Source organism: Trematomus bernacchii, unplaced genomic scaffold, assembly GCF_902827165.1.
Source record: "Trematomus bernacchii unplaced genomic scaffold, fTreBer1.1, whole genome shotgun sequence".
Taxonomy (NCBI): Eukaryota; Metazoa; Chordata; class Actinopteri; order Perciformes; family Nototheniidae; genus Trematomus; species Trematomus bernacchii.
In genome coordinates this window covers 1,139,715-1,164,151 of record NW_022987839.1, presented here as the reverse complement: position 1 = coordinate 1,164,151, position 24,437 = coordinate 1,139,715, and the positions used below count along the sequence as shown (strand labels likewise).

At 41.6% G+C, this 24,437-nt stretch overlaps 1 protein-coding gene across 4 annotated transcripts in view; it reads left to right on the top strand.

Annotated features, from left to right (window-relative positions):
* LOC117500375 (receptor-type tyrosine-protein phosphatase F) overlaps window positions 1-24,437 on the top strand; it is a 123,105-nt gene that overhangs the window by 6,489 nt on the left and 92,179 nt on the right. For all 4 annotated transcript variants that reach the window (XM_034153248.1, XM_034153247.1, XM_034153246.1 and 1 more), the window contains exons 2-3: window positions 11,133-11,307; window positions 24,036-24,181. In XM_034153248.1, coding sequence (XP_034009139.1) covers window positions 11,208-11,307; window positions 24,036-24,181 — 246 coding nt within the window. In that variant the 5' untranslated portion in view covers window positions 11,133-11,207. The remainder of the gene's footprint in view (window positions 1-11,132; window positions 11,308-24,035; window positions 24,182-24,437) is intronic.

Genomic DNA, 24,437 nt, shown 5'->3' with positions numbered 1-24,437 from the left:
ACATCATCTTTGCTCAGTATCAGTGTTTCCGCCAGACCAGGGCTGAGAGGGCGTCCACCCCGAGAGCGGGGGGACGGACGGACGGACGATGTGTGACATCACGTCGTGTCACGTGACTTGAATTTTGAATTTGAGCCGTTCCTTTATAGATACTATCTCTTTACGTATTAGTGATGGGAATTCCGGCTCTTTTTAGTGAGCAGGATCATTTGGCTCGGCTCACTAAGAAGAGCCGGCTCCTTAACGGCTCTTCATTTTACCACAGTTTACCACGGAGCCTCAGTTTCGCCGCTGCGAGGCTCCGGCGCTCGCAGTTCACGCGCGTGCTCCACTAGCACCCCCCCGCCAAGGCTCACCGGCAGTACACTTTCCGTCACAGGAACACGCTTTGCTGGCGGCGAAAAGAATCCCACCAGACTCCTTTGCCCCTCCAACAGAGGGATGTCCTTGTCCTTTTTCCTTTTCGTCATTTCAAGCGATAAAAACTCTCGATCTTCTCAATATTTGGACGCCCTCGGCTCGAGTTCAGGGCGTTCCGAGCTGAATAAGGGCGTCAAATGACGGCAAGACGCCCCCCTGCCGGAAACGCTGCTCAGTATCCATTGCTTGTCTAGTACATAAGGCTAAGTGCAGAGGCTTGAGCGTGGCTTCTGCCTCTTTTAAAATGTTTCCATCAGATTTACAGAGAGAAATTCAGCCCTATGCTTTTCCCAGGGAGATGCACTGTGAGAAAGCAAGAGAGAGCAAAAAGGAGAAGAGCACAGAAAGATTGGTCCCAGTGAGAGATTCATAGGTAGTAATGAGGGCGTTGGTGGAGTGCAAGTTGTCGTGTTGTGGCTCCGGCCTGTCAGTATAATGGACCTTGCTAGTCAGCTGGCAATCGATTGTACTGCTCACAACCTCGTCTACCTGTTGTTCTTCACTCTTCCTGTCTGTCAACCTGACACACAGAGATGGAGGACGAAGCAGAATCCTCTCCCAGACAACAGATACAGTGTCTAGATACTTTCTCATTACCTGAAAGGTGGCATGAGGTGAGGTGTGAAAGACGGCAGGTCTGACTCAACACTTCTGACCAATGTAACTTCCGGCCAATATAATTTAAGGTTGCATTAGAACACTTTTCCCAACCGGCTAATCCAAATGGTAATGATGGAATGGTCCAATGACATAATCTGGAGACTTAAAAATAATGTGTTTTTTTCTTACTAGTATACAAAATTGCCGGGAATAGTGAAGAATACAACTTTAAACTGCGTGTGTCCACACCCCAAATATCTGAAATGTAGTGGTGATACATAACATGACATTGCTATCACACATTTAAGAAGCTGGAAAAAGAAGGTATGGCACATTTTCTTCAATATTTACTATAATGATAGACATTGATCATCAAAGTTATTGTTATTGCTTAAAAAAATATCTGCCTTAGTTGAAAAAAGCAAATGTTTTCAACGTCTGCTTAATAAATAACGTACAACTATAAACTAATAATCAAATGTATTCTCAATTGATTTGCCAGCAACATAATGAAAATATGTTGGGCCATTTGCATCTATTACCAATAGAGTATTGTTGCTCTGCTCATCATTTAGGACAAACTCTTGGATTAGATACTAAGTCTAGACAGTAAGAACAAACATGTCAGGTTTGTTGTTAGTTTAGAAGCTGCATCTTTTTAGGTAATTGCTCTAAAGCACACACATAGTTTTTAAGAGAGCTGTACTTGTTTGATGAAGATGGTCTAAGCTGAGAATCCCTGCTTCTCTTGCCCTTTATCGACTTGTCCCTGCATATTCCACAGTCATCTCTTTCACATTTTAAATCCCCAGGCCTCCTGAGAGCAATGGGGATATATGGTTCCATCTGTTCCAACAGACTGGCTAGTGGCTCAGACAGAGAGAAGAGACAGAGAAGGAGACATGGCCAGTAAGGGAGAGAGAGAGGAGGAAACAGGGAAGGAGAGAAACACAGACTGACAGAAAGACAGAATGGCTTATTAGAATCTGCCTCTTTTCACTAGTTGGACAGTGGCTGAGAGGATAGCCGTCCTGAATAAAAGGCAGGAAAGAAGTTGGATTAGGATTTAGGGATACTCTTTTTCTCCCCAAGGCGACTAACCCATGTTAAATCTGTTTTAGCTGTTTCTGGGAGACCAGGAGTCTTGGGTTTCCTTTGTGTAACACATAGGTGTTTTGTTTTAAGACTGATCGTAGAACAGCATATGTTATGTGCCTTTGTAGATTCCTTCACACACATTTCTCACCTTCTTTCTAAAAAGGACCTTAAGCTTTGCCCTTAACACTATCAGGTCCAATGTTTCTGTTTCCCACCACAAAACCCTGGTTGTATAGGAAGTACTTCTCCAAAGTTAGTCTAACCCTTCCCAGTGTCAACACTGGGTTTGTTCCTCTGCACTTTGGACCACAGAGGGGTTTTTTCTTTGTGTATTTGACATGCTCTGTTGTAGGCAGGAATAATAAAACCATTGTGTCAATATACTGTACAGTTTCATCTGCACGTACCAGCTCTGACTGAAGCAAAGTGAATGTAGGCAACACTCTGTTGAATAATTATTGTTGCTGAGACAACAGTTCATCAGAATGACATTTGCATACGGTAGATAAGGATGTGCTCTCATGCGTGCAGTTGGACAAGCGTAGACCATCAGCACAGTACCAATGAGCTAGTAAGTGACCAGTTCTTTGAGTAATGCTTAGAAGGCTAGCTAATCCTTCCAATTTAAATTGTCCTAGTATTTGTCTTAATCACTATAAACAAACATGTATGTACAACGTCAGCACTATGGATAAACTTTTGTATAAAAATAACTATTTTTGAATTTAAAAAAAACAAGACCAATCATGATATTTGTATTGGATCAGACTCATAATGGAATATCCTGAAAATAAAAAAGTGCCCTAAAGCAGTTCTGCTCATTGAGTTGCATCATTTTCTCTAATTACCAGACGGATCAAATTGATGGAAAGGGTCAAACAAGTTCTCGGCCAGTCTCACAGTATGCATGGCCCAAACTTAGTACAAAGTATGTGGCGAACAATTACCAGAGTTGCTGCTCTGTGTGAGCACTGGGGCCACAGCTTGGTTCTCATGTATGCCTCTGTAGGGTCCCTGTTGACCAAAGAGCTTCACTCCCAGCCCGTTACAGTCACTAATCTGGCCTGACACCAAGCTGATTTACAATACCCCCTACCCTAAGCACTGGCTCACTAGAGGTAATTGATTTAGAACAGTGTAGAGACACCTGCTGAATAGCATGAAGCCCTCAAAAGCCCCTTCTGCCCTTATAACAAAGTTCAGCCAAATGTCCTGACCTCAGTGCCACCTGTATAAAATAAAAACATTTAATCCCAAAAGTGTTTTCGCTGTTGAAAAATAGTAGAAGCCTTGCTTACACAGTGTTTGAGTTAGCATTGGAAATCCTCCTTAGTTCTACCATAGTCTAAAATGTTTAACTTTTCTAATATTTCTTCTCTTCGTGGTAGCTAAAGATCCAGACATATGCGTGGATCGAGGTTAGCTTAAACGACTGCCTCCTTTAGCCCATCTATTGATCCAATGAGCTCTGTATTTGCCAGACTTTATGCTCACATGCCTTCACTCTGTTTGTCTTTTACTGGCGGAGACAAGGCATTCTGCCCAGGGGGTGGTGGGGGTGGGGGTGGGGAAGTTGAAGTCTTGGTGTTAGGAGGGGGTGGGGGTGGGGGACGTCCATGCCTTCTGTGCTGCCTGCCTAGTCATTTTATGGCACCATCTGTCCACAAGCAAACCGTCAAGTGGTGACGTGTTTCACATCTCTCTTGCTTGACAGTGTGAGTTTTCCTTTGATATATATGCACATCTGCTGTTGAGAAAGCGTCCCAGTTTATTTTATTAATTTAATGTTTGGCCATAGCTGAGCATCATTCTTAATTATGCAGTAAATCATTTGTGGAATTCTCTAAATTGTAAACAACTACAGACGTTAAAACTTTTCTTCAGTCTTTGAACTAGTGCAAGGATATTGGCTGCATTCAATTTTTAGAGACTCAGAATTTAATACAAAGCATTATTATTTTATTATTCTCCTTAATTTTTTTATTGAAGCCCTACCTTGGAGGTTCTCCTAAATAATAACAATAACATATTTTATTTATTTACCTCTTTCAAAATAATGATTCGTCACAATAAACAGAGATAAGAACCAAAGAGAAAACAATAGAGGGAAAATTCAAAAAGGCAATATCAATGATTCTAATAAAAACTGTCAAAAGATTAAAGGGGATAAAATGAATAAACAATACAAGTTTGTCTTACAGTGCTTTGGAGATAATTCATGTTTTAAGAAATGAAATGTTAAAACAATTCCGATGACTTCATGAATAGTCCATTTTAACTGGTTAGTTTTCTGTAAAGAAGGCTCCTAAGGTTGGTGCTGCTTCACACAAAGCTGTTTCACACACTCCATTGTTCCAGATATGCACAGCGTTGCTTTTATTTGATGAATGTCTGTTTTACATTGAGCCTGTTGTTTGATTTATTGCCGACCCCGTTGCCCGGCACTTTGTAGTGCACGCCATTTTCTCCTTGCTCTGCAGCACGACAACGCCAATAATCACTCTCTAATAAATTCAAATGGAAGTGGCACTCTGGTATGTCTCTCCTACTCCGTGAAATACATATCAGTGTAATACACATCACCTCTCATTTCAAGATTGATTTGCACCTGAAAGGATTGGTAGCCCCCCAGAGGTGATTGTAAATCCCACTTCAGCTGCAATTTATGGAGGTGCTTGAGTTTTGTTAAATGTTCACTCAACCAGACTAAATGCCAATCGACATTGTATCATATGGGTAAAGCCAATGTGAGATAGTCTTCCTGTTGAGGAGCAAGTTAGGAGCTCAGGACATTTTTAGCAACATTAAGTTGCATTAAGTCCTAACCCTTGTGCGTCACCGATTACATCGCAATGCGTCATCGGGCCTCGGTGTCACATGCTGTAAATGTCTGCATATATTTCACATTTATATAGTATTATTATGCGTAATTACTTAAATTAACAACATGATGGATTTATTTGAGTCATCCACACTGACACTTTACTCATGTGATTTATTACATATTATAGGTCAGCAGAATCAGGCCCTCTTACTTTCTATTGCTCAACTTAAGGGAGTGCTTTTATATGTTAAAGGTGCCTCTCAGTCTCTCGATTCGGCAGTAAAACGTTAACAATTAACTCTGTGGAATCTGCTTGTAAACAAAAGTGGTGTAAAACTTGATAGGTCACAGGACATTAGGCTTTGTTAGGTGGATTTTGATGCAGGACTCTAACAAAGACACGCACCATCATGTCTGTGTGGACAGAAAGGCTTTCAGAGTTGGAGGGAAAACCTAATTTTATAATACGGCGCTCTTCGGGTTGCAGTAATTCTCCTGGGGTCTTACGGTGTGTTTTCATCATGGAAGTAAAAAAGGACCACAGACTTGTGAGGGTTGGCCTTGGAGGGCATGGAAAACTAATCAGCAGCCAAAACACTGCTGTCGAAATTCAGCTTGTAACAGTGTTTATGGAGCCGTTGCAGCCTGCGCCAACACAAACCTCTCTGGTCTGGGTTTATCACCTCCAGGGACGGCCATGATTAGCTCCCCACACGGCTAGCCATATATCTCAGCTGTCCCCCCCCCCCCCCCCCCCACACTCAGGATGACCCATTAAACAGAGACAGAGAAAAAGAGAGAACATGAGTAGGAGGGATGGAAACGATGGAGAGCAGAGATGCTACCTGTAGTTAGTGTAATAGTAGTGTTTACTCAGCCTCTGCGCTCTCTCTGCACAGCTGTGCCTTGTTTCATCTGGTCATTGTCAGTTTGTAGAACACCAATTCTGTATGGGTGGCCACTCCCTTGCCACACACACTGGGGGTAACGACTTGAATGACAGGCACCTGATGTGCGTGGCAAACAAGCAAACAGGATAGGTGTGTGTTTTTTGTGATATTCCCCTCCCCTCTGAACTCACTCAAAGGCGCTTTTGTCCTTCACAGTTTACCGTTCAGTATTTTCCAACCCATTGTTCCTTTGTTAATTACTTCACTAAACCTCTTAGCCGTCTGCCTATAGTGTACAGTATACGTCACGCACTGCACTACTGAGAAATCCCCAGACACCCAAGAGTCTGAAGCCCCTTGGTTGGGGTCATTTTCAATATAATGACCTTCTGTTATCTTTAACTGTTTCTGTGTGTTGAAATTGCTATGACACCATAGTGTGTTATGTCTATATATAGGATATATTGACAAATTAGACACAAGACCCAATGCTGCACACCATAAATTGTGTTTAGCATGTATCCCCATACAAAACCCCATATTTTTGTTGATATTAGCATTAGCTAACCTGCCTAGGAAGCTTAAAGCTTAGTTGTACAGGTTATAAGTGTAAATGAGGTCAAGGGAACTAACCATTTATTTGACTTTGTCTTGAGAATAATTTTCCTATATCCAGACAGCGTGTTCTGTTCCCAATGAACTAGCTTAAAGGAAACCTATCATGCTATATTTAAATGATATATTGTAGGGCCATACCTATATAAGGTATATTTATACGTTTCTGTTTTCAAAATACCAAACAGATCATGCATTTTAGCCATGCCTCATTTCGCTCTATGTGCTGTTTGCTGTCTACGGGTCTGATTCTGCTGACCACGCCCCCCTGCAGGAGAGGGGAGACGTGCTCTGATCAGCTGCTGGGCTGTCAGAAGAGGGGGAGAAAAAGAGATCTCCGTCCTCCGTGTTTTATTATATAGAGTCGTTATTCATTTGTTTTAAAGCTCAATAAATAACAAAGAAGACCTTTGACCGGCACTTTTCTAATTTTGTCCGGAAGATTTAAACTTTAACGGACATGTTGACCGGCAAAAAAAAATCTAACTGAAACTCTGCCGCACGGTCCCCTCGTTCCTTGGAAGAGGCGGAGAGGTGGGTGTTTGTCATCTGCTGGTGGACTAACCGGAGAGAATTACAGTGCTTGCCTCGACGGGGAGGGATTGCATTGTAGCGGGAGCAAACGCTTGCCTCGGGGAGGGAGAAAGAAAGCCACAGCGGAGAATAAACAGAAGGGTAACCATGGTAACCAAGTCTTCTTCGCTGCTTTTGTGACAGACTACGGCGCCACTTACAGGCCTGGCATATGTACTACAGTGTCTCCAGCGCTTTCGAACGGCAATGGCCGTGGCTGTCTCCTCCTGATTGGTGGAGTTGGCCCAATAGCCGTAGCCCCACCGTCCTGACGTCAGGACAGTGTTCAAATCTGGATCAGTTTTTATCAGATCCGTTGCAGCCCCTTTTAGAGATTTGGGTATGGAGGAAAATAGAGAGGGTTGTGTTTTCTGACACTTGGTGAGTTCCCTGGAACACCGGGGACACATATTCATGTATAAAAGACGTACAAAAGTGCATTTTGCATGATAGGTCCCCTTTAATTGAGCCTACATAGTGGCTGGGGCAAAATCAAATCCCTGAAAATGGCTGAAAGAAGGAAATAGAAATACTTATTTTCACTACAAATGTTGCTGAGGCTTTGAACTCGTCACATTATTTCCCTTCTCCATGTACCTTGAAAGTAGGTGGTATTGTGCCAGGAATCTCTATTCGGCTTCTACAAGTAAATCTAAATCTACAAGTAAATTGTGTCTAAATTTAGTTCGCTAGAATAACATCATTTTAAAATTGGTCGTTTAAAAAAATATGTAGACGTTTTGCAAAACTGGTTTATGAAATATTAGTTTAGCCTGTGCAATTCTGTTTTAATCTGTATAACATTTTACAAAGCTGTAAAATAATGACGTTTCTGAATTCATTGTGACACATTTTGTGATTATTAATAAGGATCTCCATTTCTGGTTGAATTAATCTAGATGATAATTTGAGCCGCAATTATGCAGTGCTAACTCTCATACACACGTTCCTCTCTTACTCTCACACCAACCAGGCTTCAGAATGAAAGCATTAAAGGTAGGGTAGGTAAGAATGGAGAAACCAGCTCGAGTGCGCTAGAATTTGAAAGTACGCAGCCGAAAAAAATCTGCCCATTCCTTCAGACTTCCTTACAGAGCCCCTCCTCCAACACACACGAACGCGCACATGACCAATGAGGGCACGAGATAAGTTTGTGCACGAGATGGAAGGCTGACAGGCAGGTAGGCCATCCAGTTATTTTAGCCGGGCCGGCTCAGATGATTGGTCGTGCTTTTTTCAGCGCCACGGCTTCCACAGATGACACTTTTTGTATGTATTTATTGTCAAAGCATTTAATGTATTCATTGCTATCGGGATGTTAAGAGCATTCCATGGAATATAACAAAAAGTGTTTCTGAATTGAATTACCTAGCCTACCTTTAATGAGACCGAAGGATTCACATCCAATCTCACAAGGGCAGACATCCACCCCTACATGTTCTTATTGTTTTTCTCTCACTCTCCCACATACTTGCAAACAATATCTTCCTGTGTGCTGAGCCACTTGCTCAGATTTTGGATCACACTGAATCGTATCCACGTTGGTGCCCTGTCCTTCTCTCAGTAGCACTACCGCCACATCACTAATACACACAGTGGCAAATGTTGTCCCATAGTATTTGTGTGCAGCTGGGAGGCACCAGCCTGCACTGGGATAAATAAGCAGCTATATAAATAAAGAATAAACGTCGCTCTAGGAATTTGTCTCATTGAAGATGAAAAGCATCTGCCTCTCTCTGGCATCTGCTGTGAAAGATATCCTTCCACAGCCAAGGGTTTGGAGCACGACGAGTAGCCAACTATATCAGCCTCACTCACTCTCTACCCACCGACATGAACCAACGCAAGGCTGCCGTACATAAAAATGAGTGTCAAAACAAATGTGTCAGCCAACAAACTTGTACGAGTTACACTCATTTTGCAAAACTAACTTAGGATATTAAGTTGAAATGAAAATAGGGCCCCAATGTCTTTAAATTATGGTTGCAAAGTGGGGGGTGTGCCCACTTTTATTTGGCACCCTAAGCTGTGTATTTGTGTATCTTTTTCATCAGCAGACGCTAAACACCCCAACAATGAGCTTCTTTCTAATTAGCAGTGAAGGTGAATTAAAAAGGGGGATCTGTTTTTCCAGAGGTTGTAAATGACTTCATCTGCACTTGTTGGTATTTCTCAATAATGTTCATGCAGGGAGTAGTATAATACTTCTTGATAGGATCACAGCTTGAACTTTCACTGATGATAGATGATCTTGGCTGCACGCCGTGTTTTGGAAATTCCTTAGATGCAAGGTGTGTTGCATCGGGATATTAGTTTAGGAGACACGAAAGCCAAAGGCACATTCCTGTAAGACACAGTGATGAAGACCTAGCCGTCGAGGATACCTGTCTGTATGTCTGTGCACCATGACTCACGAGCATACCTGTCCCTCATTATTCTCAGCCATGCTGTTTTTTTTTCCCCTTTACCGAGTGACTTGTCGAAAGAGGTTAAAGCAGAGCTCGGATGAATAAAAGGAAACTCTTGAAACCTTGCTTTCCTAAGATCTCTGTCAAGCAGAGTGTTTCCCTTGGTCCTGGTTCACAAAGAGAATGGTCAAAAGGTGCCCGGTGTGTGCATTTTTCCACTTTTTCCACACTCATTGAAATAGCCCCATGAGTAATGAGCTGTTCAACACCTTCACAGGCTTAAGAATGGAACAGGTTTGTTATCCTCAAGATACTGGAGGCATTGTGTTCCTGACACTCAAACTTATTTAGCTGAGCTGAATGGACTGAAGCTGACCGGCCACCCAGCTAGCCTCAAGATATTCTGCATTTTGGGCGCCTCTCTTTCTCCTCTCACAAATATCAGCAATCACCATTGTTCGGTTGCCACTATAAACTCGGCCGTGAGACGGAACAGATGAGCTGAGAAAGATTTCAATTCAATTCCAATAGGCCTCTTATAAAAGCTTTATACAGAATAATTGTCAGGGAGCTCTTGAAGACAAAAGAAGGCTTAGTTAAAACTTTAAAAACTTTTCTCATTTTTGTTCATTTTTCTGACGTCCTCTGGAGATACTGCTTTAATTCCATCAAAAGAGAGATATCTATCCTTACCATATTGTGGTCTGCTCTACAGCGTTATGATTACTCATCACAGATGGCCATGGGCAAGAGTGTATAGGGATAAGAAATGTAGTTAGCTCAATTCATGGGGATACACAGTTACTTTGTCTATAATAGCATTAGACGTCAAAACTGCAGGCTATAACAAACTTAGGGTCATATACCCAAATCTAATCAGCTGGCTTAGTCATTTCCTACACCAAATCTAATTCCTAAAAAAGACAAAGAGCCATGCTTGTGCGGTTTAATTTGAGGGACAGCCTTTGTTTTGTGTCTCCACCCACTACTTAAGAAGATGGGCCAATGCTTTCTGTTTTATTGCTTGGTTAATTATGGTTAATTTGTGGTACACCTGCCGCCGCTTTGTTGACCAACTATGTCCCCCTTGGGGTGTGTTGTAAGTTAAATGTTTATGTATGAATACATGTTGTCATGTTATGAGATCATGGCACTTTGTGTGATTTGAGCCCATCTGGAAGACACGGTTTCAATTTCTTAATGGGGAACATTAAGTGGGCGGGGGTCCTCAGGGAGATCTGTTTAGGAGCTCCTCTGGGTTTTTAACTGATCCCCTTTGTGGGAGCATAGCTGAGGATTTTAATCCTGCGTCCTGACCTCCCCTTTGTTCTTTCAATTTCTTCTTCCCATCATTTCTCTCTGTTACATTGTACTGCATTTGTTTCCTAACTCTTCCGCTGATGTAGTTAGCGTGTTACATGCGCTCCACTTGTATTGCCCCCGAGCAGTATTTTGTTGTGGGTATAGGGTGCCTTGTTGATCGCAGATCTCAAGTGTTGTGTGCTGTTGTTTTCTTACAAGTGTAGAGTAAGGGTTTCTTACAAGTATACAACATTTCCCGTCTCCTTTGGTTCTGCTCTGCGACTTGCTTTTGATATTTCTTCTTTACTGTGTTATTATGCTCCTTCAAATATATGCAAATGTATAGTGGGTTTGAATACTAATGTTTCTCTTCTCCTGTTGTGCATGTGTTTGCTCTCGCAGGTGTTAGTCTTTGATCCTGTCAGAGTGGGACGTGTCTAGCAGGCGACTGAGGAGGGAGCAGTGCCAACTTGGAACATGGTGCCTAATATTCACCTGGCAGCGCCCCTCCTGCCCAGAGGGGCGTTGCTATTCCTGCTTCTACTCACCTGCTTGGTGTTCTCCTCTCATGCAGACAGTAAGTAACCTCCTGCCTGGTATTTCTATTTTGACAGTAAGAGCATTTATGCCCCTCATTGTATCCTCAACCAAGGTTTAAAAGCAAATTATTTTCAGAATAATTTCAGGTATATTTTCTAAGCATGTCAAACAAATGCAACCCCTTTGTAGACATTCTCCTTATATAAAATAATTTAACCCACTACATTGTTGCACATGAATTAACTGTAGGAATATTCATGGGAACAAGCTTTCCTGCTGTGCAGCATAGAGTTTCATTTAAAATAGAATATGCATTTAATTAACATTTGGTTTCTTTGGTGGATTCCAACACACAGAAAGAGCAGCTTGTCTAACGCATGTCCCAAAGTATAGAGCTTTAGCATTTGCACACAAAAAAAAGAAGCTTACATTGCACATCGTGATGCCCCATCGGCCTCTGAGCCCGGCTGTCAATCTGAATGACGGTTTTGGCGGCACGAAGCCGCTCAGAAAGATGTGTCACCATCGCTGCGCCTTTGGGTCTCGAGGGCAGCCAAGAACTAGAAGCTGGGGTCAGGGACAGAATTAATTCAGCAGATGACCTCACCTATAGTGCTGTCATGGGGTCACTGTAATTCAATTATACCCCAACCCCTCCCGTTCCCCCACCCGTCCACAACAACTGCCCTGTGCTTTCATACATGGGTCCGGGAGGATTTGTTTTCCTGTACCCTTTGTCTTGTCTCACTCAGCGCTGCGTTACCATCTTTGTCCCAAGCTGCTTGTCTAGAGTTTTGCACAATATCAGTGTGATGTTGACCTTGCAGAAAAGTTTTACAGATTTTTTTCTTGTGGTCTGGCAAGATTGCTTGTTCTGACTTCATAGTGATAGAACTAAAGTGGAAATATTCCAGGACTATTTAAAGGGGGAAACTTCAAATGGGAATTAATGGGAATACATTGGAAATAAGAGGAATACAGTCGAAAAAAAGTGGTTCATTGATTACAAGCAGAACTTAATCCATTGTTTTGTCAGATAATTCCATTTATTTCTGAGATCAGTGTTTCCCACAGATATGAAATATACTTGTGGTGGTAGACGAGAACAGGGCCCCCCCCTGTTCGCCGGAGCCTCGCAGCGGGGTTACTGCGGAGCGCATTAAGCAGACCCTTCACGCGATAGCAGAGCGAACAGGTACAGGAGGGGTAGAGCGAGGGATCATTGTCCACTAGTTAATCGATCGCAGATGGCGTCGTGCTCGCGGACGGATACAAAATAATTAAACCTAAATGGGTCGCCCAAGTAAAGTCTATGTGTGGGAAACCCTGGAGACACATACAGTGTGAAATGACCCATTTGGTGAATTACCTAAAGTTTGGTTTACATTAACAAAAATAAATGTTTTACAATAAGGAATGAATGGAAATGAATTAAGCAAAAGTAAAAAATGTGGATAATCGATCAAGCTACACTCTAGAAACAGCGAGCTAACAAGACCTAGCAGAAGCTGCTTAAAAAAGTATACTTTGTTTAAATCAACAATCCACACGGTAACTGAGATATCGTTGAAATATATCAAATCTGTTCACTCCAGTAATATAATCCAAACTGACATTTGTTAGTTTGTTTTTTGGCAGTAGTGTTGGCAGTAGTGTGTGCGCCACATGTGATCGGAGAATGCACTGTGCAGGCAGAGGGTCGGGATTTGACTGAATTCCTATTGAATGGGATGCAGCCAAACTATCTGTACATGCCATGAAAGGGTGTGCTGCTGAAGGCAGTGCATAGTTACAATTACCAGGGTTCCCGCGGGGTCTTAAAAAGTCTTAAAAAGTCTTAAATTTGATAATCTGAATTTAAGGCCTTAAAAAGGTCTTAAATATGACCAAAAAAATAAGAAAGGTCTTAAATATGATTTAGAAGGTCTTAAAAATGATGGGATTTGAAAGGTACTTCTGTGTTGCGATCGCGTCTAAAATGTGTTTTGGGGGAAATGTCCGGGCTGCAAAGTAACGGTAATAGCCTTTCAGTTCCCCCCAACAATTTGTATTGAAATAAATCAACATGGAACCAGTAATCACTAACTTTGTTTCCCCCGGCCCCTTAACGGAGAACACCCAGCTAGTAACCTAGCAACCAAGCTTCAGCTAGCGGCAGTCAGAAACTCATGTCTCTTCGAATCTACTTACAAATAAATATGGGGAAGTGTAAGTTCAACCGTATTTGGTTGGAAAACATCGAATTTAGTGCTTGGTTGAAACCAGTGGAGGGGAACGTGTTTGAAGCCCGCTGCACCTTTTGCAAAAGAAATTAGCGTTTGTTTGGCTAATGTAGCGTTAGCTAGTGCAGCGTTAGCTAGTGCAGCAGCTCCCGCAACAACACCGGGGGACCTCCGGGCGACGTTTGGGTCTTCGACGTCAACCCTAAAAGCGGAGGTGCTGTAGTGTGTATACGCTAAATACCGTAGCTAAACACCAATCATACAACAGCAACGATGAAAGATTGTAGCCAAGGCAGCAGAGCTCTGAATATAGCTCTTGTTACTCTCTCTCTCTTTCTCTCTCTCTCTCTCTCTCCTCTCTCTCTCTCTCTCTCTCTCTCTCTCTCTCTCTCTCTCTCTCTCTCTCTCTCTCTCACACACACACACACACACACACACACACACACACACACACACACACACACACACACACACACACGGGCTGCTCGATTATGGCAAAAATCATAATCACGATTATTGTGGTCAATAATTGATATCACGATTATTAAATAAGATTATTCATTGACTTTGAAAACATCCATTTATTGAACTTATTGAACAAAAATAAATTAAATAAATGATATATTTAAATAAATAATATCAAAATAATAAATACCAATAAACAAGATCAACAAATATTTTGGAGCGCACTTCCACAAGCTACTAAACATATATAAATATGATAAATAAAAATAAATTAGACTAAAATTAATTAGATCAAATATGTTGTAAGCAAAGCTAAATAATAGTTTTTTTCGATTATGTTGTTTTTGTAATTGTGGCAGGCCACGATTAAGGCGATTAAAATACGATTAATTGCACAGCCCTAACACACACACAAGCACACACAGAGACACATACACACTTTTTGGCTAACACAGTTCTGTACTGTTATGCTGTTATGTTCAGTCATTGTTCTTATGTTGAACATGAATACATTTGCTTTGTAAGTAATTATGGGACGTATTTCTTCTTTCATAGCAATTTTCCTTCATACTTTCTTGCCGTGAAATAGGTCTTAAATTCTATTCGAAGTGGTCTTAAAAAGGTCTTAAAAAGTCTTAATTTTGAGTTGGCGAAACCTGCAGGAACCCTGAATTACATTTTTGGGGTTACTTACTACTGTAGATAGGACCAAACCTTAACTGGAGCATATTCTTTTAAGAGATGATAAAGAAAAAATTAATTTTAGGGGCAATGAAAGTGGCAAGATTTTATTTAGATGTGCTGAGTCTGTCAGATGCCCAGTGCAGAGTGTGGATGGTGCTCTTATTATTCAGCTGGCTGCTATTGTATATTAAGAAAATGTGCAGGATGGCTTAAGCAGTTAAACATATTGTAGAACATATTTTGTCATGGTGGTCTCATTCTATCTAATCACACATAGCTAGACAGAGCAAGCTAACATGTATTTTACTGTGTGCAGTGCTGTGAACTAGGGGTTCATTTGAACAATGGTCTACGGTGTTCTTACTTTTATACATCTAGTCTTTTTGTGATCTGCCTCTTTGTCTCCATGAGAGCAAGATTGCTCCAGTCTCTAATTTCAGTAATCATATCATTCACGGATACAAACCCAGAGCCGAGCATTTTAATTAACAGACAAAGATACTCTTCTGTGACAAGCTGGCACAGGCAGTATGATTGAAGATGCACTCAAACACTGATACATGAATGAGGGACTCGATAAAAGATAGAATTTAAGTTGAAAGAACAAACATATAAAGACTTATAGAAAAGCCTGGCTCTGGTCCGAGGTTAATCTATGGTTGTAGTATAATGTAAGCACACATGGGAAAATGCGTAGACCTGCTATTACCCAGACTGTAAAGCAAACAGACATAGAATTAAAATAAGACGGTTGGGGGGCAAAAATAACACCTACCACTAATAGCAGGGTTGGCTGCATTTGATGCCTGTAATTTGTATGCAACTTAGTTATGTGAACTTGATAGTTCTGGTTTGGATTTCCTGTATTACAGGGCAGACACCAGACAGATATTATGGGTGTGGTGCCTGGCAAGTTTCTGATTACATGGTCTGGTGTCCTTGTATCCCTCTTGAAAAAGTAACATGCAAACGTATGATCAGTGTAAGGCCTTATCCTCACATACAATCTATAGGTTATTCAATTTGCATTGCATTGTCCGCTACTTTATTACGGCTACATTTCAAAGGTTGTTGTCAAACTGTTTGTTAGTTTGTTATAGTTAAGATGGTACAATTCGTCATGATTTGGAAACAAGTACAAGATATCCTCCACCAGCACTTTCAATGTGATAGCCATGTGCATCATTAAATTATATTGTCATTGAGTAGGCACACAATACAGTGTGATTACTGTGAGTGCTGATCACAGACACACCATCGATCCCCCGGGAGCTTTCCTAATCAACCAGCTCCCTATACAGCCTCCTGTACACAATAGGCCAGTGGCCCACAAGGTCAGCCTCAAAGTCATACATACCCAGCACTTAAACGTAATGGTTATCTTTTTGTAGTGCTGTCATTGTGAGTTATTTCCCTGCCTTTAATAAGCTTTTGATGTATGTGTCTCTTCTGGTGCCTCTCATGTTATAATCTTGGGTGGCTTTTCATGTGAGGTGCGGCAAAACCACCAAGTCCTGTTCTTTCCCCTCCGAGTTGCAAGAGGATTACAATGTGACCATAAGGAACTTAATACGTTTATGTGAGTTTTAAACCACTGTGTCATGCCACATCCTTTTATTGTCCTAATTGTGTGTCCTCCCACCACTATTAGTATGTGTGTTATGTAGTGTCTTTTATTGTCCAATGACTATACCACTAAGAGGTTTCCTATTGGGCCACTATGACAAATATACAAGTATTCTGGTTTTGGCAAACTTGACTCAAAGTTTTAGATATATATACAAAAATAGCCAATTACATGGCATATGTATACTTATGAGACAAGCTCTTTATATGGATTTGGCAAATTCTAGAGCTTTTACAATGACTGATGTGATTGAAGTGCCAAAGTGGTTTTGAGAGGGGTGCCCAGACGGGGGGCTGGGGTGCTAGAAATTGGATTGTATTTTTTAGTGTCCATATGGTCACCCAGTTCAAAAACTGACAGGGGTAGAAATTGATTCTTTTTTAATTAAAAGTAACCATATCCACCTTGGAGAGCCACTTGGAGACTAATGCAGTTAGCACACAGCTGTGGTCCACACTCATCACACAGACAGGCACACAGAGAGAGAAAAGGAGGCTGAGGTGGGGGGGGGGGACGACGACTAAACAACAGGAAATGCACTCTGAGAGACCACAATATAGATGAGAAAAACATCTGCAAGATAAAGTGTTGGAGGAACGCAATTTAGAGGTTGGTTAGATTTGATGGGAAATTGTTTTCATAAGGCAGTCGGCAATGTCAGAATGGAGGGAGGAAAGGGTCATCGGATGTTAATGATGTGAGATTAATAGTTTAATTAGGAAGCTCAATAGCAGGGCCAGAGGCGGTCACCCCTCTGCTGCGTCCCGGATTCGGCAATGCCACAGGACGACAAGAACCGCCAGTGTCCTTCAGTTTGAAAAAGACATTTAAATTATGTTTTCATAATGATGGCTTTATTGACAAAAGACATTTCAATTCCTCTGTGACTTATTAGTTTGTTTTGTATTTAATTTTTGGCCACGCAGCATTTAATAGGACCTAATCAAGGCTTATAAGACACATTGACACGCACCCTTGTATTGTTTAATGTTGCAGCATCCTCCAAGGTGCATTCAAATGCATCTAATTGAACCTAGAACATCCATTGGTTATGTCGTAGAAAAAAAGATCTCAACTACTTCACAGGTAAATGGTCATTTTAGCTTTTCATAGATGTTAAATTATAAGGAACGCAAGAAAGAGCCTGTTGGCCTAAAGCCAGAGGTTTCTTTATTGTGCCATGTCCCTACAGTAACATAATTACATTTTCTCTCAATTTTGGCTAGTGGAGAGTGGAATTACTTAAGACCTCCAGGCCATGTGGGTGAGAGGATGAGAACAATGGTAGGGGCTCTTTGTGGTCTCCCAGGGAGGGCTAATCTAGGGGAGGCAAATTAATGAGGTTAGTGGGGTCGCAAGGGGGTGCGTTGTGATGGATGACGAGCTAACCCCAAAACGAGATCTCTGTAGAAGCGGAGAGGCGTCTCAGCGGCAGGAACCCCCCCCCAGCCCACCACCTTTGGGATCACTTAACACACTTAACATTTTCCCCACACTGGTCTATTAATGTCAGGGCCTGTGCCAAGGTGACCATTGGACTTTACCCATCAACATTAACGAAGTCCCCGGTCATTTAGCCAAGAATCTCCATTCGTATTCCCACTGCAACTTTACAGAGTAGTTTGAATTTCCATTACAAAGCTGTCACGCCATATACGTTCTTACATATTCAAGCTGCATTCAAAATGTGCTTTTCCTTCTTTTGTATTTTGTTTTGCATGCGAGTGTCCCCAGGTTGACACTCTGCTACCACCCACACATGCCTCCAAATGCAGCAGTCAGTCGTCCTTCACAGTTTAAGAATGGAAAAACACTTATTTTCACGACAGGGCAAATGAGAACATTTCATCAAGCGAACGTAATGAACATCGGAGGTGCTGTAGCCCCAGGGTTATGCAGATGAGCTATGCAGTTCTGTCGACACATTAGAAGGCTTGTCTTGTAGGTTGGCGCCACATACTTCATAAAGAGATGGGGTTTTTTAGACAGCGAGCGATTTTGCATTTCACATTTGCATTGTCCACATTGTGTGGGCGTGTCCAACGGCAAGAAAAGGAAAGATAATTGTAAAATATATAGTATAGTTTCCGTCATTATATAACAGTCATTTACATTTCAACAATATATTTCTCACTATGCGATAGTACAACAAAAGAAGTACTGTCTTAGGAAACTATAACAAAGACATGAGTATATGTCTCGATCTAATGTCTGTTAAAACATTCCCTTAAGGACTGTGGTGGGTTGAAAAAAGCCACAGGTAGTGAATCATCTTTGGATAGAGTTACATTGGGCGCCACTTAAAATACCACAGGTAATATAACTCCTCACATTTCTCCGCATGCGATAGCAGAAACACCTACATACCACATTTAACAATTACACAATGAAGCATTTATCCTTGCATGTTTTTTAACCAGCTGTTTTTAGATGCCCACTCCTGGCATCAGTCACCAAAGCACATTGTGGTTTCTGTTTTTTTCAAATGTCATATAATGACTGACAGACTAGAAGGGAGCCAGAGCAGACTTAAGATATACCTCCCTCGTTCATAATCGGCTTGAGAAGATGAAAGCCATTACGTTAATGTTGCTCACACTGAGAAGAGTGGAGTGAAGGGTAATTGCACTTAGAGTTCTTGTTCTTCTCTGCTGTCTTGAATAATTCACTGAAGGCTGGAAGGCCTGATAGAAAGCCTGTCTTCATGGTCCACTGGGGCATTGAAACGTTGATGGGTTTTTTCTTTCCTTTTCTATTCTATAGATTTAGAAAATGTTATTGTAAGTACAATATCTCAGAGATGATGTATGACATTGTTCTTTCAATTTCACTAAAGTTTTGATAAAGCTTTAAAAGCTCAATCAATCTTTTTCCACTACACTATCATTCTTTGAACGGAAAATAACAAATATGATTTGGCTTCTGTGTTTCATTGCAGTGTGAACTAACTGTCTTCGAGAGGGAGTGGAAAGTGCAACCAAACCTGACCAGGCAGCCATAACCGTGCATTGCATTGCTTTCTCTTTATATTGTGATTAGATATTAAGAACAGATCGTGTTGATGTGAAATACATGGATTAAAAGGAGGGAAAATCTGCTTTATATCATAGCAGACTTTTAGTCCTGTAACATACAGTAGATGTTGTCATTTGGAGGAGAAAAAGAACACAGTGCTCTTTGTTGTTAATTTGTGAAACAGAAGTGCAGAACTTGCTGTTGTGTTAAACAAACAGCTTGACGTACAGTTGACTTTATCGGGGTAAATAACTTGCAGGGGAGGCAGCTTTTATATGGAATTAATTGCAAACAAGTTGCCTGCTAATGGCCCGAAAAGGCCCTAATGGAAGTGTTCCATTAAAACAACCAGTGCTGATGCCATCAGACAAATTTCCACTAAGTGTTGCCTCATGGAAATGATAACTTGCTAATCCATTATTAATAAGAATTAATGGTTTTCTCTCTGCCTCGTGTGTATCGATTCCTGATACTCTACACCACAGAGTAGCTCTCAATAGGCACTCTGGCAGACTTGGGAATACGCTAATTGTTAGCCACACAAGTACCATTTACACGGCTCTCCCTGCTGTCTCTGCATTTAGTACAAGCCTCGGAGGCCCCAGACAAGGATACAAGAGAAAACTATAAAGCTGCTCAGGAAACATACCACACAATAACGCTGCTTTGAGTGATCATAACAGGAATAAGACTAAATATATATGAAGCCATATTAAAGTAAACCCCTTTCAAATGTGTCCAGCCTCTTAAATGTCACCTCTGTTCTGTCTTAAGTTGTAAACTGTTTGCTTTACAATTATAGATTCTCATGATTACTTGTCCCAACACTTTCAGATCTATCTAGAGAAGAATTAAACACCTGTGGAAATACTGGAGTACGGAAACCCCCATACCCGTTTATTCCCCCCACACACAGAGCTATCAGCAGGGATCTATGCACATTTGTCCATAGCCTGCTCTGAAATGTAAAAAATGCAGTCAATATGGCACACACATACATGGATGTGATTATTTTTGTACACACTATATCCGTGATGCTTAATACAAATGACTCACTATTAACAAGTACTGCTTAATTAGGCTTGCACTTTGTATGACATTTTTGAAAATGTCGCGTTAAAAGGGTTGGAATTAATTTCCCTAATAACCCAATGATTTGTTTGATAATCAGGCGAATGTCTGTCAGGGTGTGAGGATGTTTTGTAACCCACAGGAAACACCTTATTAGTCTCACAAGAAAAAAACAAGACGTAGGGTTTTAACTGGTTTTGCCTTGATTAACTTATTCCGTTCATTAGTCGTAACATGAAAGCCTTTTTGCTATACTAACAACAAATCTGTTTTTCTCACCAACAACAGTGTTTGGTGTACAGCAACACTGCTTTGCATGTGGATCACTTTTTGATCTTTCTGATGCAGTAATTGGGTGATTATACCAAATCTTAAATGATCGACTTGTATCACAAATATGTTTATCTGCTTTAATTTTCACATCCCAATCACAGTGTTCATGTGATTGTGTCAACAAGTAGAGAAACGCCTTAACCTTGGTAGGGCCAGTAAACTACATCTGGTAAATATAAAGTATTCATGAAGCGTCGATGAAAAAAAAAGAAAATTCTGCCATCTTGCAACCAACACTGGGCCTGACATTTGTGGCAGCACTTCCTACACATTGCCAGTGAGAAGACAGCATGCGGTGAAGTCTTGAGTGCCAAGATAGGAGTTTTGAATGTGATATATCAAAGCTTAGAAAACGTGCGGCTCAGAACTCGCAGCCACCGACTGTGAGAATGATTTGCATAGGTAGGCTTATGTGTTTTCCACCTCATCCCTGCCTTTGTTTTCATGTGACAACTGCCTGACAGCCAGGAAAATGGGACACAGGCAGAGAGAAAAAAGGGTCAAGTCTGGATTTTGTCTTTCTAAGAAAAGAACTGACACACCCAACAGTTTGATATCCTCACCCTCCAGTGGTGGCTCAATGATGGAGGAACTCTGCAGAGTCTTAGTCCAAAAATACATGTCTCTGCACTTCTGCTGGAGTGCATTAGGAACATTATTAAACCTGTCTGTAAGTCAGGGGTTTGGGGTCATCACGGACCTTTTTTGAGATGTTATGATTGAATGCTTGTTGAGATCTGGATTAACGATAGACAGCTCCGAAGACCATAGTTTCGCCTTTGAGTCAAAGGTTAACTATCGAAATTCAGGGGAAGCTTTTTTTAAGAGGATTAAGACGGGAAAAGCTCAGCCAGGGCCAGTTTACCCTTTTCTTCCACTTATCCGAAAACATTCTTATGTTTTTTTTTTTAGATCCAGCAGTTCCTAACTTAAATGTTAGTGGTAATGCTTGAGCTTAAATCCTTTCATTTGAGACATGTCCAAAGAACTGTTTAATGCTGCCTGATCCTCCATCTTAGCAAAAACGTGGAAAGCCCTTACATTAACTAAGGGAACTGCTTTGGGCAGATGTTAGCCGAAGCTCTTGGAAGTCAGAACGGCGATAATCAGGTCTTGAGCATTCCAACTCACCAGCGAAGCACGCACAGATGCATGCTCAGGCATACACTCTCAGCAGCTTATCAGGTTTGAATCATTAGCACAACGCTCCTGCTGCTGCCTGCGTGTGCCACAGCCACATTCTGAGCGGTTGCAGTCTAAATCTTATCCACGGGAAGACGAAAATATATTTGAAATGTCAGGTGGGCTTAGGTACTGCGAAGGGGTCACAGTTCACAAGTGGATGTAAGTATGTGTTGGATAACTGTGTATCGCCAAGCATGCAGAGCTGCCTACTCACACACTCCTCACACTGCACTACAGCACACTTCACTATCAGTGTTATGAAAAAACGCTCTGGGTTTGATTTGGTTTTAGTCACTGTTAGCTTATCATGGTTGTTTTTTAAACAAAGGATCACGTTAGCTCTAATCTCCTTTGCTTGTTATTTAATGGCAACTTAATCCAAGAAAAACAGATCATTAAAAAAAGTAAATATCAGATAAACTGCTGCAATTTGCTATTTTCAGTGTGTTCATGGGTTTTTTGTAAGAAGCCATTTTAAGCAATTTTATTACGTTTGAATTATATAAAAGTCTATATTCTGCAACTGCACTGCTGCTTCACTAGTACATCACTTTTAAAAAACCAAGCTTGTCAGATACTTGACTTTGTTATAATGTTTTTAATCAACAACTTATAATACAAAAGTATTTTTTTTGTTGTTGGTATAAACAAATATACATATTCAGTATGTCATAGTCCTTCATGAACAGTAAGCTTTTAATCAGGAGATGCATACAATCACATTAAACAATTCATATTTCTGCTGCTACCTCTTTCCCTCCACCCAGTTGCATTTGAATGTGTGAAATCATCTCACATCAAAGCATTATGTATTCACACACACACACACACACCTCTCTGCCTGCATGCTTTCAGTATCTCCTTTATCGTGTGCCTTGAAGAAAGCTCCTCTGCAGAAATGTCCTCGAGCAAGGACAGACAGCACCACCTCTCTCTCTCCAACGTAGTGAGGGCAGAGGTTTACAATGAATGTTACAGGTAGACCTGGAGAATATGCTCACGGAAGGCCCTATCCATATCAGAAAGAGGCATTATGTTATGCTAACTAGATATCGACACCCCCAACCCTTCTCCCACCAATCTTATATTAGAACATAAAAGAGGTAAAAAAAAAAATGGTGGCAGCCACTGCTGGGTTTTCCCCAGTGTGTGCTCATCGAGGGAATACTGGCGTCTCCTGTGTGTATACAGAGTAATGATTCACCCTTTGTGCGCGTCTACACGGGGCGCTCTGCTCGTCACCACTGCGGTTTAGGTGTTCCCCACCTGCCTCTTTAATGACCCTGGAGATGAAACACGAGCTGACGGAGCTGGTAATAAGGCCATTGTGTTATCCCGAAAGTCAGACTAGTATGATGCACGTCTGAGGCCGCAAATAAAGCAAAAAGCACCAACGCCGTAGCATGGAGCTCAGGCACCCTCATTGTAGCATCATGTCAACCTAGACAGGCCGTTGCTGAAACACACACTCCATTGTCCTACGCACAATGATGTTGGGTGTGGTGCTCGCTAAAAACACCCCAAAGGCAAACAGGAGAATCACGTCAAGAGGTGTTCTCCAAGGTAGTGTTGTTGTAAACACATTATCTGTGATGTCAGACAGAGGTTACAGAATATGAATATAGTATGAGCCTTGTTCGGATTTTAGAACACAATAAGCAATGCCTCATAAATCACAAATGTTTTGAATGCTAAATAACCCGATCAACTCCCAAAGTGCCCCCTTTTACCGTCATCTTGCTCTCTTTCTTTGTGATGTTTGCTGAAATGTTTTGTAGGAATTTGACTGCTTATCTTGTTGTATCTATTGGTGTTAATGCAATCTGCCATATTCCAGAGACGGAACCCTTACTGCTTTCTACTCTTACTTGCGTATTCAATGGCGGGTCGAAGCACAGGGGAGAAATTCAACATGAATACAGTGACAGGCAGCCGCATAAAAACGAGTTGTTTCTCCCATGACTGAGCCACAGGTGTGAGCAGCAACAAGGCCAGTGTGGGTTGTGTCATTGTTGCCTTTGTATGGAGAAAGTGATACCCACAGAAAGCCAAGATTCACCTGTTGATGTGACAGGCAGTAGGCACTAACATTCTCATTTCCCTCTTTCCCTGACTTCTTCCCCTCCCTGCTTTTATCACTTTTCTATCCTCCTCTCTCTTCAGGCATGCCGAGTTTCCTCAAAACCCCAGAAGACCAGACGGGCATCTCAGGAGGAGTTGCGTCGTTTGTGTGCCTGGCCACCGGGGAGCCCAAACCCAGAGTCACCTGGAAGAAGAAAGGCAAGAAAGTCAGCTCCCAGCGCTTTGAGGTGAGCAGTCAAACGTGACACCGAGCATGTACACACATAAACACAAGCAGGTCCAACCACAACACACATCGTACAAATCATAACAAGCGTGGGCCTTAGACTTCCTCTCTTACCCTCTCTCATTAACACAGACACACCCACACATGCATTCAAGCAAAGCACACACAATCAATAGCTGTGTTATTGAGCACCAACTCCTCTCTTCTCCAAGCGAGACCAGACAGGCCTCCCTTCTCTTTAATCTCCTTCCATCTTG